This window comes from Merops nubicus, unplaced genomic scaffold (genome assembly GCF_000691845.1).
Source record: "Merops nubicus isolate BGI_N331 unplaced genomic scaffold, ASM69184v1 scaffold8990, whole genome shotgun sequence".
Taxonomy (NCBI): Eukaryota; Metazoa; Chordata; class Aves; order Coraciiformes; family Meropidae; genus Merops; species Merops nubicus.
In genome coordinates this window covers 8,800-21,076 of record NW_008582140.1, presented here as the reverse complement: position 1 = coordinate 21,076, position 12,277 = coordinate 8,800, and the positions used below count along the sequence as shown (strand labels likewise).

At 43.5% G+C, this 12,277-nt stretch overlaps 1 protein-coding gene across 2 annotated transcripts in view; it reads left to right on the top strand.

Moving 5' to 3' along the window:
• Positions 1 to 11,904, top strand: part of STON1 (stonin 1) — an 11,988-nt gene extending 84 nt beyond the window's left edge. Inside the window, exons 2-4 of one of the 2 annotated variants that reach the window (XM_008936691.1) lie at positions 9 to 1,871; positions 11,159 to 11,361; positions 11,742 to 11,904. In XM_008936691.1, the coding sequence (XP_008934939.1) occupies positions 9 to 1,871; positions 11,159 to 11,361; positions 11,742 to 11,816 (2,141 nt within the window). In that variant the 3' untranslated portion in view covers positions 11,817 to 11,904. Of the gene's footprint in view, positions 1,872 to 11,158; positions 11,362 to 11,741 lie in introns of both variants that reach the window. The other variant, XM_008936683.1, reaches the window with a different exon arrangement.
• The last annotated feature ends 373 nt before the right edge of the window (positions 11,905 to 12,277 follow it).

Sequence of the window (12,277 nt, the reverse complement as noted above, 5' to 3'; positions counted from 1 at the left end):
GAAATTGGTTGACAATCCGAGTAGCTGTAAAGCAAACGGCCTTAAACTCAATCTGTCTAGTGTGCATGAGTCTTCAAGTAGGTCATCTTCTACAGGCAGCACTCCCCTTTCATCTCCTGTTGTTGACTTCTACCTAAGTCCTGGACCACCCAGCAACTCTCCACTTACTACACCTACCAGAGACTACCCAGGAAGTCCGTGTATCCCAAAGCCTGGGATTCACATCCTTTATCCCATCCCTGAATGGCCATCAAATGTTAACCTTCCATCATCTGGGACTTGCTCATCCCTAACCTCGCAGAAGTCAAGCGGCCTTCCTTTGAACAACTCCCCTAATGACCATCCAGTTAAGACTCCGGTCTCCAAGTCAACAGACAGAGAAAGCCCCAAGCTGCCAGGAAGCTGCGAGGAGTTAGGAGATCTGTCGTCGGCACCAGGGCACTTCCCATACTTGCAGGGTGACTGTGCTTTTCCCAGTCCCTTCTGGAAGGAAGGGTGCTCGCTCAGCGTGTCACCAGCTAATATTAGCACACACAGGAAAGAGAAGGTGCTTGACAGGAGCGTCTGTCATCCTAAAGACAAGGAAACATGCCACGATCAGAAGAGCCTTACCCAGGGCTCCTTCAGCTACATCTGTGAGCGGCTCGAACACCTGCAGGCTGACGGCTGCGGCGCCGTGGGGGGCCCTCCCACCTCCAGCGCCCAGGCCTGGCATGGGCTCTCCTCCGCCCTCCCACGCGGCCTCTTCAGGAGCCGGGGGGCGCAGGGGTGGCCCTTCATGCTGAGGATCCCCGAAAAGAAGAACATGATGTCCTCTCGGCAGTGGGGCCCTATTTACCTTAGCGTCCTAGCCGGAGGTGTGTTGCAGATGTATTATGAAAAGGGCCTGGAGAAACCTTTCAAGGAATTCCAGCTGCATCCACACTGTAAGCTGTCTGAACCCAAATTAGAGAGCTACAATGTCTCGGGAAAAATCCATACTGTGAAGATCGAGTGTGTGTCTTACACGGAGAAGCGGAGGTATCACACCAAAGTAGAAGTGATCCATGAGCCAGAGGTTGAGCAGATGTTAAAACTGGGCACCACAGATTATAACGACTTCACTGATTTCCTTGTAACAGTTGAGGAAGAGCTGATGAAACTTCCTACTGTTTCTAGACAAAAGAGGAACTACGAAGAGCAAGAAATGACTCTGGAAATAGTGGATAACTTTTGGGGGAAAGCCACTAAGGCAGAAGGAAAACTCGTAGAAAGTGCTGTCATCACACACATTTACTGCTTGTGTTTTGTGAATGGAAGTGCCGACTGCTTCCTAACCCTGAACGACCTGGAGCTCCAGAAGAGGGACGAGCGTTACTTTGAGAAGGAGAAGAAATGGATCAATATTCTCGACTACCATTTCCATAACTGTGTCAAAGCACATGAATTTGAGCAATCTCGAATTATTAAGTTTACACCCCCCGATGCCTGTAGGCTGGAACTGATGCGTTTCAGGACACAGTATAATGGGCAAGACCTTCCCTTTTCTGTGAAGGCTGTGGTAGTGGTTCAGGGGGCATATGTTGAACTTCAGGCTTTTATAAACATGTCTTCAACTGCTCCAATCCCAGCACGTTTACCCTCTGTGAAATACTGTGAAAATGTTATGATACGCTTTCCTGTTCCCACGCAGTGGGTCAAGGCACTTTGGACCATGAATCTCCAAAGGCAGAAGTCCCTGAAAGCAAAAATGAATAGGCGAGCGTGCCTTGGTGCTTTACATGAAGTTGAATCTGATCCCGTAATACAAGTCTCGGTTGGAACAGCAAAGTACGAGAGTGCCTACAGGGCTGTTGTGTGGAAGATAGACAGGCTTCCAGACAAAAACTCAAGTAAATAATTTGCACTATAAAATTACTGGCTTGGGTGAACGTCATCACTGGTTTTATGCTTGTGTACCTCCATCAGCTTAGTGTTTATCTTTGCAGTGGTATTGGTAGAAGCTGGTGTAACCTTTTAGGAAGAAGAGAATATAGCCTTATTTATTTTTGTAAGGACATTTCCCTAATTTATTTGATGGAGTCAGGTGTATTATTGTATCATGGAAATGGATCTCATCATTCTGAGTCTGTAGTAAGAACAGGAAGGGTTTACACTTCACATGTACCAGCTGGGCAATAGTGGGATGTGCAGCAAACACCCACCCAGTATCACACAGTTAATAGAAAAGGAGGTATTGAAATTGTTGAGTTTGGGCTTTCTAGCATCATTTAGGAAACAGAAGGTTTGACACGTCACCAGAAGGTACTGTGGTTAAACTTGCTGCAGGAAGTTGTGCTTTTGCAAAGGCTAATATCAATTACCTCCTTTAGGGGTTTGTGCATTGAGATTGTACGTTCGTGGCAACAACTGCACTGACAAAAAATGCCTCCCAATTTAGTCTTGTTTCTCTCTTGCGGTTGTACCTCACAAAAAACTTGCAGCAATAAAACCAGACAAATGTATAGTCATGCACTTGGAAGTTGTTAATTTCCCACTAACTAAATTATTTAATTTAATGGAGACAAAAAGATTTTTTTTGAGAAAGAAAATATAAATATATGATTTTAAAATTCCAGTTTTTAGTCACGTTACCAGATTAATAGCCCTAAACAGTACTCTCATAAAGACATAAAAATTCTTGAGGAATACAATATTCTACTTCAGATTCTGTAGAGTGAAGGCATTTGACCCTTTGCTTGGATATGCATCATGTGTATTTGAAGCTTTGGGAATCTGTGTAAGACAGTGGGCATCTCTTAAAGCATTTTGCCTAAACTGTCTGTAAAATCTGTACTTTTAAGTAGGGTGTAAGCACAGTATTAACAAATGGATTGGCCTAGTCTTGCAGTATCTGAACTGTCCGGACTAACTACATCTTTAAAAGGTCCAGAAAATATTTAATCTTCTGAAGTCCTGGTTTTAGGTATGCTAGTAGTAAGCTGACATATCCACTCCAGGTTCTGGCAGCTGGATGTGTCTGCAGGTGAGAGTTAACATTCAAAAAATATTAAAAAAAACAAAAAAAAAAAAAAAAGAGGACAAAAAAAGGTCTGAGGATATTTTTTCCCCCCATTTTTAACTAATTTTAAGTTATACTTAATATGACCTGCTGTTCAGGTAATTATAACTTGATTTTATTTTATTGCTTTACAGTTTGATGGTTGATATTTGAATTCTGATTTCGGTGAATGAAGCAATAGATTGACAGAAAAAATGAGGCAGGGGCAATGAAAAGGGAATATTATCCTGAGTGTCTACGTGAACCAGATTGCTTTTGGTATTAAAACAGTATTTGAAAGCATCCTGCATCAACATGCTAATGTGGCAGTTATGAGAGTGTGAGTTATTGTGTGGCTATAGGCAGACAGGAGCTGGTAGTTTCTCTAATGATGCTGCACAGAAATCCTGGTCCTATTTGCGTGCAGACAGGGTCTGGGTTATGCGATGAGGACTCTCCAACCTGGAGCAGTTGTGCCTTCTGATGTGTGGTGACGCGTGCTGGGGAGGAGCCCCACAAGCACTGCTGTGGTCAGATGCAGAAATGATGTCGTGTTAACACCGTCTCCTGTTTCCCCTTCTTTTGCTTTGAAAGAAACTATGATTGGCGTGGAGCAAAAAGCTATATGGCTAATATCATATAGTTCCTCCCAAATTGGCTGAGCCCTGCCTTTTACATGCTGCTTGTGACCTAGGTATGTCCTGGTGTGCTCAGAGAGGATGCTGGTGGCTGCCAAGGAACGGGCAGTGGGAGAGCTGAGGAGACGTGGCACCGGCAGATGGGCTAACACAAGGCAGGGAGCCAAGCCAGGATTAGTGGTGGGGGCAGGGGAATGACAGAGAGAGAGAAAATAATGAGACGCAGTAAGGAAGGGACTGGGGAGACTGGAAAATTTGACAGGGAAAGCAGAGGAGCTGATGGAGAGATGTAGGACTAGCAGGCAGAGGATGATTCTTCAGGTCTTTGAAATCAGTGTTGCACTCCAGGCTTCAAGGATTTGCACCATGCTGCTGTGACCTGTGTGCTTTGCCAAGGCCTATGTGGCTGACTGTTTGGGTAGTTTTTAATATTCTTTGCTATTTAATGTAGGTTTGCTTCTGCTAAATCAAGTCAGCAATTTAATCAGGCAATTTAAAGAAGATTATAAGTCTTCCAGCGTCTTTAATTCCCTGCAGTTCATTCACCTTAAGATTTGATGTGCACAATTAACTTCAGATTTGTGCTATTTGAAAAGTAAGAACTGGGTTTTTATTGTGGCATTCTACAGCTTTACATTATTCTTTACTGGTAGCTTAAACTTTTGACATTTGAGTAATTCCTCTGACTGAGATCTGCAAAATCATTTGTATTCTTGAAATATTAATGTGTTTGAAGAAACATTTTAGTAGTGATAACTGCCCAGTCAAATCTTAAACCTCTTTATGAAGTTTTCTGTACGCAGTTAAGAGTTTAAAAATAGTTGTCCTATGATGTGCCAAAAATCTGGAGGCAGCCAAACTAATAGAAATATGTAAACTTTCATAATACGTTTACTGCTGGGAGAAAAATATGCTGAGGCTTTTGCTGAGGCAAAAAAAGCCTTTGTCTAAGGCTTAAGAAAAAAAAAAGGGGGAAAGATTGCTTACAGTTATATTGTGATTTCGTTTATAGACATCAAAATATGTTTGTATCCACTAGATTCTTCTAAAAGGGCTTCCTTGGAAGAGTGCTGGGCAAGTGAAGTTGATGTGAGCTGTGAGATACCGCAGATTTTTAAAAGCTGCCTGTGCTTACTCAGGTATATAAATGGAGAGTTAGCAATATTTAAAAAAAAAAAAAAGTTAAAAAGCTGTAAACTCTGAAGGGCTGATCCAATGAAATCTCTGCAAACTGAATCAATGTGTAATCACGGCACTGTATAAGGAAATGCAGAACCTGTTATGGTTCCAGCACAGTACTGGGGCCAGGCTTTGCACTGAGGGACTTTGAAGCACTGTGGTTGAACATCTTGCTGTGTAAGTTTGTGCCCTGTGGTGTTACCTGCAAGGGCACCTCCACCCTTGGGCCGTTGTGTAAAGCAACAGTTCTTCAGCTGATTATTTCTCCTTTCCTGCATCATGGACACGCTAAGGAAGCAGTGATTAAGCAACACAGAGAAATGGAGCCAGGGGAGCTTGTGGCTGCTGGCAGCCCTGCTACTGCCTTCCAGCATCTGAGCTAGAAGGACTCCCAGGTGGGAGGTGATGTAGATCCCAGCAGCTTTCAGCTGCCGCTTATTTTCTAAACTGGAGGTGCTGGAGCTGGTCTAGAGAAGGGCAAGGAAGCTGGTGAGGGGTCTGGGGAACATGGCTTATGAGGAGCACCTGAGGGGACTGGGGTTGTTTACTCTGTAGAAGAGGAGGCTTGGGCAGACGTTATTGCTCTCTACAACTACCTGAAAGGAGGTTGGTGTGAGGTGGGTGTTGGTTTTTTCTCCCTAGTAACTACCAATAGGAAGAGAGATGGGCTTAAGTTGTGCTAGGGGAGGTTTCAATTGGATATTAGGAAGAATTTGTTTACTGAGAGAGTGGTGAGGCATTGCAACATGCTGCCCAGGGAGGTGGTGGAGTCACCATCAAAAAAGATGTGTAGAGTTGGCACTTTGGGCCATGTTTAGTGATCAGGGTGGTGTTGGGTTGACAGTTGGATGATCGTGGAGATCTTTTCCAACCTTAACGATTCTATGATTGTAAACTGACTAGGTGGAAACTCCAAGATGTGACTTCTGTTAGGTGAGCTCCATCCCTGCCCAGCCACCTCCTTCTGGCACCAACACCACTACAACCTTCTCCTTGCTGGTGGTATCTTCCCACTTCCCTCTCTCCTATGCGTTTCTTAGGAAAGGTTGGATAAATGCAGCCATTTAGACACAGCTGCAGGAGCTGTTAACTTCTAACAATCCTAATGTAAATCTGTTCTTAGCAACTGTTCATTTTCACATTCAAAATAAGACTTAGAACTGCACCTATTTTTGGCAAAAATAGAATTACTACTTACCTACAATAACCAGCTCATTTTTTTTGGTCTAAATTGTTTGGCTTCATGAGCCTTTCTTAGATCAATGGTGCTTGAGTGGTAGTCATATGGGTGGATAAGGGCTAAATAGTGTGAGTAGATGCAGTAAAGTTTGATTATTAATTGTTTGTGAAGTGCAACATGCACGCTAAATTATAATTTGAATCTAATTTCATAGTTATACTGGCCCATGTCTGTTTGTTTTGGCTTTCTTGATGTTATTCTTCAGAGAAAGAGAGCAAGAATTTGGAACGTTTTAAGGAAGTAAGCACCAGATTTTCAGATGTAAACCAAGAAAGACTCTCAGTTCACAAAAGTCTTAACAAAGTGCCAAGACACCTAAACTGCAGGGTTGCTGCCTCCTAAGTTAGCTAGTAAAAGCTCAGTTATCTCTTCTCATTATCTGGTTGCCTTTCAGGGGTGATTTGATTTCATTGCTCCAGGTGGTCCATGATGCCTGATGGGCCACATTTTGGATGGCTGGGCTTGCGTTTGAATATGATGTCTTAGCTTGGTGTAGAGACTTAAACTGTGCCTCACCAACCCACTGGTCTTTCCATAGCATCTTTCCTCTGTTTCTGGCCAACATGTGGCCTTTCCAGCATTACAGTATCTTTTGCAAATGGATCTTCCATATGCAGCCTTTCCTTCTTTTTCTAACTCCAGTGTAATGCAAGGTCTAAGAAGCAATAATTTCACGGAGCACAGATGACAAGGACTGTCCAGTTTTAGGTGAAAACCAAGGCAGTGCTCACAAGTCTTCCGAAGTGTTGGTTGATCACTTTATTGTCTGACAGCCGATGGAAAAAAAGTTGCTCCATGCTCCTAGCACAGCCCAGTGGTGGACAGAAGAAGTTCTCTGCAAGTGAAGTGGTGAGTACCTCCTCCTGACACTTGATGTTGGTACAGGTGACAGATGGCTGGGGGGAACCTTGTGTTTTGAAAGAAGGCAAAAAGGTCTGGTGGAGGCTGCTCCAGAGGACCCAGGGCAGTAGCCTTACCCAGCTCTGAAAACTGTGATCTATGCCTTTGCAGGTTACCACCTAGAGGAAAGGAAGGACCCCAGAACTCATTGGATCCCCAAATCAGAACCAGCTCATGGGTGTGGGTTACCTGGAATATAAGCCTGGAAGGTTTTTAAGAGCTATATGGTACTGAATCACAACTGTGCCACATCTAACAGAGGAGCCTTTAGAAGCAGATCAGGAGGAACAGCCCATATATGCCTGTGCTCAAGTGGACGTCTATCATACAACATTTATCATCAGATATCTGCTCAAGAAAATTCCAAGCAGTGGTTATTTCTGGATTTGTGGAAGGCACATAATTTTCCAGACAATTCCCTTTGCTGTTTGTTTCTTCATGGGCCTCGCTCCCACAAGAGGAAGATGCTGAATTTGATCTCCAAAAGCCCTTAGATCTACACTGTTTTCCTTCTGCCACAGAGGGACTGCAAGCAAGATGCTAATGCTTTCTGACAAACCCTTTCTCCTCAGATCCTTGGTCAACCGTAGCCCCAGAAGCAGAGCATGCCACTTTCCTGGCCAAGGCTTGATGTGCCATCTTAGCGTTGAAACCCCTGCTGTTTTTTCCAGGACACTTCACGTGTGGCTGACATTGTGCAGTCTGTCCATCCCAACCCAGCAGACAGCACAAAGGCCAGGTCAAGTAAGTGTATTGCCATGCTGCATCCTGGCACCACCATGGGAGAGCAGACCATACCCTGGGAGCCAAAAGCAGCACAGCTCAGGTGGGCTGTGGTGCCACAGATGGGATGACATCTCACAGTTTGGCTCTGGAACAGAATGCTTTTTATGGTCTTCTTCTTCACTGCTGGTGCTGCCGTCACCCAGCTGTTGCTGGGATGTTGCTGCACGCAAGGATGGAGAGGAGAGGTCCACCTCAACAGGGGCTCATTCCAGTGTGTCCAGGCAGTATGGAAGATGGACTGTAGACCAAGACAGCATTAGTGCAGGAGAAACGGGCTTGGACATAGCAAGAGATGACCAGCAGCAGATCGTAGACAAGGCCCACCTCACATAGGTATAGAGATCTGCCTGTCGCTGCGTACGTGAGTGATGAAGCACCATCTCTTCCTCACACTTGTTGAGTTTGCTTCCAGCTTCCTCCTCAGGGGGTTGGCAGGTGGCTGTAACACTTGTTCCTGACTTTGGCCCCTCCTCTATTTCAGTAATAAAGTCCCTGATGTTGTAAACTACGTCTCTGCGTGTTGTCTTATTGCCCTGCGTGCCCCTGGCAACACACTCCCTTGCCTGAGACCTTCAGGGGTTTGCAGACTGGGTATCTTTGTGCTCGAGTGCCTTGAAGACCCTGTCCTGTAGTGTCCTGGTTGTCCTTTTGTAAGTACGTGGGGGAGGTGAAGCGTTGTGCCCTGACTGGTGCGGCGCGTGAGTTGCAAAGTCTGCAAGGAGGGGTGAAGTTTTTCCATCTGATCTTTTCAGCCTGTCCTGCTCAGTTTGGTTTCCCTCCCCCTGTGCTGGCTTTGGTGTTGGCTGTTGCTGGGTACCTGCTTCTCACCTTAAAGGTGCTATTGTACTGGACATATTTCGGGGAGCTTCATTCCCAAAACTCAGGACATTTTTTGTTGCAGTGATCCTTACCGGTCTCTTTTATGGATCTGCTCTTGCATTTATGAGTACCACTTGTATTAGCTCTTAGTACAGTTTCTGTAACTAGTTCCTTCTAACTGTGTGTATTGGAGTCCTGCTTTTGTAGAAAGAAGCAGCTGGACCCATGTGGGGAGTGACTGCTTGCTCTCCACTGTGAGACACATTTCTTTAAACATGGCAGAGGGACTTCATGGCCAGTGTTTGATACTCTTCCATGAGTCAGGATTCTAGCTGGTGTGTATATAACATTATTTTCTGAAATCCAGGTTTTCTCTGAACATTGCAGGTGATTATGTAAAGAAGCAGCATGTAGGATAAGGATCCAATGGGATGTACTGCTGGAAGCAAGCCTTCAGGGGATGCTTGTAAATCAGCCAGTGACGTGTCCCTTGTCCGAAGAGGTGGCCGCAAATGCTGCAGTGTGTGTGCCTGTGGGGTCAACCCAACAGAGAGAGGAATGCTTGCAGTCAGCAAACAGCTTTTTAAGCTGCTGATTATTAAACATAGAAAAAAGGAGGGGGGAGAAAAAGAATTGCAGACCTCCCCATCTGAGTTTTGGAGGCTGATAATCCAAAGGACATTTCCTATTCCTTTCTCCTCTTCCCTCACCCTTTTTTCTAGGCAGTCGTGTTATAATTGTGCTGTTGAGTGTGAGCAGCAAGGAAAAGGGACAGAATTATACAATCACAGAATTCCAAATTGGAAGATTCAAGGATCATCTGGTCCAGCCTTTCTTGGGAAAAGCATGGTCTAGATAAGATGGCCCGGTACCCTGTTCAGCTGAAAATTATTAAGGATACTAATTATGTAATTAGTCAAAAGGAAAACAAATTGTTAAATGTTTTACTATAATTAAGACAAGAATGAACTTCATGCTCCTTAAACCTTGATTTCTGGGGACCCAATGACTTTATGCTAGATCTGGAATGAAGTCTGTAGGATAGTTTATTGAATTAGACTTTGTTCTGGTGAAGTCAGAGACATGTGTGACAGAATTCTGCCTCTCAAACTGCTCAAACATAAATTGTCTCCTAAAATCAGAACTGGCTTGGGGAGGCTGGGAGGCAGGTTGCAGGGGAAACCTGAAGCACAGAGCAGAGGATGCATCCAGCCCAAAGCTACCAGGAGCAATGGAGATGAAACATTTTATATTTATTTTTGCCTTATGAAACGCCTGTGAGCCTGTGGATGTGAAGTGTTACAGCATTTTTTTCCATAGGATGGATAAAGCTCAGTGCATGTTAACTCCAGCTTCAGTATTCCCTTTATTCTGACATGAAATTTATTCCTGCCACCAGAGAAAAGCTGCGCATAAGGAATTGCACATTTTTGTCTGAACTTCGAGCTGTCGTTCAGTGTAATGGATGAAACCCAAATATACGCTGCCAGGCTTGCCTTTGACAAAATACAGCCAATCCTTTCTCCGCTTTTTTTTTCCCCCCTGCAGCCAAATGGTAGTTAGTTGTCTATGCTGATGCTTAAAATCCTGGAGAGGAGGAGAAATGAAGAATTACAACTTTTTGCCCTGAAGAACTGGGAGAGGCAGCTGCGATATAAAGGATTCCTTTCATTATATTATATTATACTGCTTTCATGCCCATAGCAAGCCTGCTGACCTTGGTTTCTTTGGAAAGCAGGCTTTTCACCCTGGTCTTCCTGTGTGCCAGGAGAAGAAATGCTTTCTCTTGCCATTGCCACACATAGGAATTGCTAAAGCAAGTGATCCAGTGAACACTGGATTAAAGCAATGTAGAATATGCTGCACGATGTGGGCAGTCCTTCATGACTCTGCTTTATAACATGACAATTGCTTTAGTAATACTTTTGGTCAGAAGAAATAGAGTATGTTATTTTCCCATAATGAACCAAGCTAGAAAGGGAGTCCCAGTAGCCCTCAGCCTGGCAGCTGGGATATATCTTGTTTGAGCAGCACTCTGAGCTGTGCCTTTATCTTCCTGCCATACACATGCTGTAATAAATGATGTTACACAAGATAGCTGTAGTACTTGAAATAAACACTCCAGTAGAATTCCTACACAGCAGAGAGCTCTGGAAAAGGTTGCTGTTGGACACAGGGCAGCATCCCTGCCTTGGTTAAGTTGGGATCTTCCAGTTTCTACTTTTCTGTGAGAGCAGGAAATGTATGTTTAAGGGAAAACTGAGATTCTCCCCTAATAGTCTAAATTTAGCAAGCAGTGCCTAAGTTTGTAATACTATTGTCTCAATCAGAAGCTGGGTAAATTGGTTTGTGAAACTGAAATAATTGTGAAAAATGTGTTGAAGCAAACAAAAAATGAGTAAGGGGCCACCTTACGCCCAACCAGCAGAAGATTATAGTTAGAACAGTTTTGTCTTGTAACAACAGCTCTGCATTAATAAAAGATAGACCTCTGTTCTCTTACTAGCAGATTAACCTTGTACTGTAAGTAAAGTAACTGATTGTGCCTTTTTTTATTTTTTTTTTTTCTTTTTCAAGGTTCAGACCATCCACACAGCCTGTCTTACAAGCTGGAACTTGGATCAGACCAGGAAATACCATCTGACTGGTATCCATTTGCTACTGTCCAGTTTGTCGTTCATGATACTTGTGCCTCAGGAACAGAAGTCAAGTCACTGGGCATAGAGAGCGATCTGCAGCCCCAGAAACATGTGGTTCAGAAAGCTTTTTACAATTGCCAGGTATTTTCTGGGCTATGTTTTCAGTGTTTTCCTCCTCTCTACCCACTCCCCCACTCAGTATTTGCAAAGCGAATGTGCTTTGTATAATAAACATATCTTGTATGTACTTGTCATAATGACTTGGAGCAAAAGAATCATTAAAAAATAACTCCTTGTCTGATCAAAGATGTTGCTGATCAACAGAACTGCAAATGCAGCATTGTTATTCCTCAGTTGAGCTATTTTTGGGGAGCAGTGGTTTTGAAATATGTTTGGTCTGGAAATGTTTTCATTCTGTGTCAAAGCTTTTATTCGTGCCGTTGCTGCATGTCACACTTTCAGCACTCAACTATTTGCTAATTCTACCTGGTTTTTTTTGTTTGTTTGTTTTCTAACCACAGGTTGAAATTGAAAAGAAGTGGATTAGGCTTGATGGAGAAGATCCAGACAAGGCTGGCAACTGCCTAATGCAGTAAAAGAGAAAAGGGAGGCACCATCATAGAATATTAGTAGGAATCAATTTACATATGAAATTCTATTGTTAGAAGAAGAAGCTCAGTGACCTAGTTTAGGATAAACATGGTCATTTGAATTTTTTTTTTTTTTTTTTTTTTTTTAAGTGCTTTCGGATTTGATGCTGCAAATTAGTACACATTTGACTGGCCTGAGTTCAAGTAAACTTCCTGTCATGGGAATACTGGTATGAGTAAGGTCTTCTCATAAAGAGTTGCAGGATGTGAGCACTTAATTGACAGATTGTAATATATTATTTTCGTGTTGTGTATCTATGACTCGGGAATGACCTCATACTCCATATTGAAACCTAACTGCACTACTCAAAAGTTCACATCACTTGAACATACAATATTCAGCAATAAAAACTGCCAGAGTGCTTATGTGCAGACCAGCATCTGTGTAAGGTCCAGCAGGACCAATT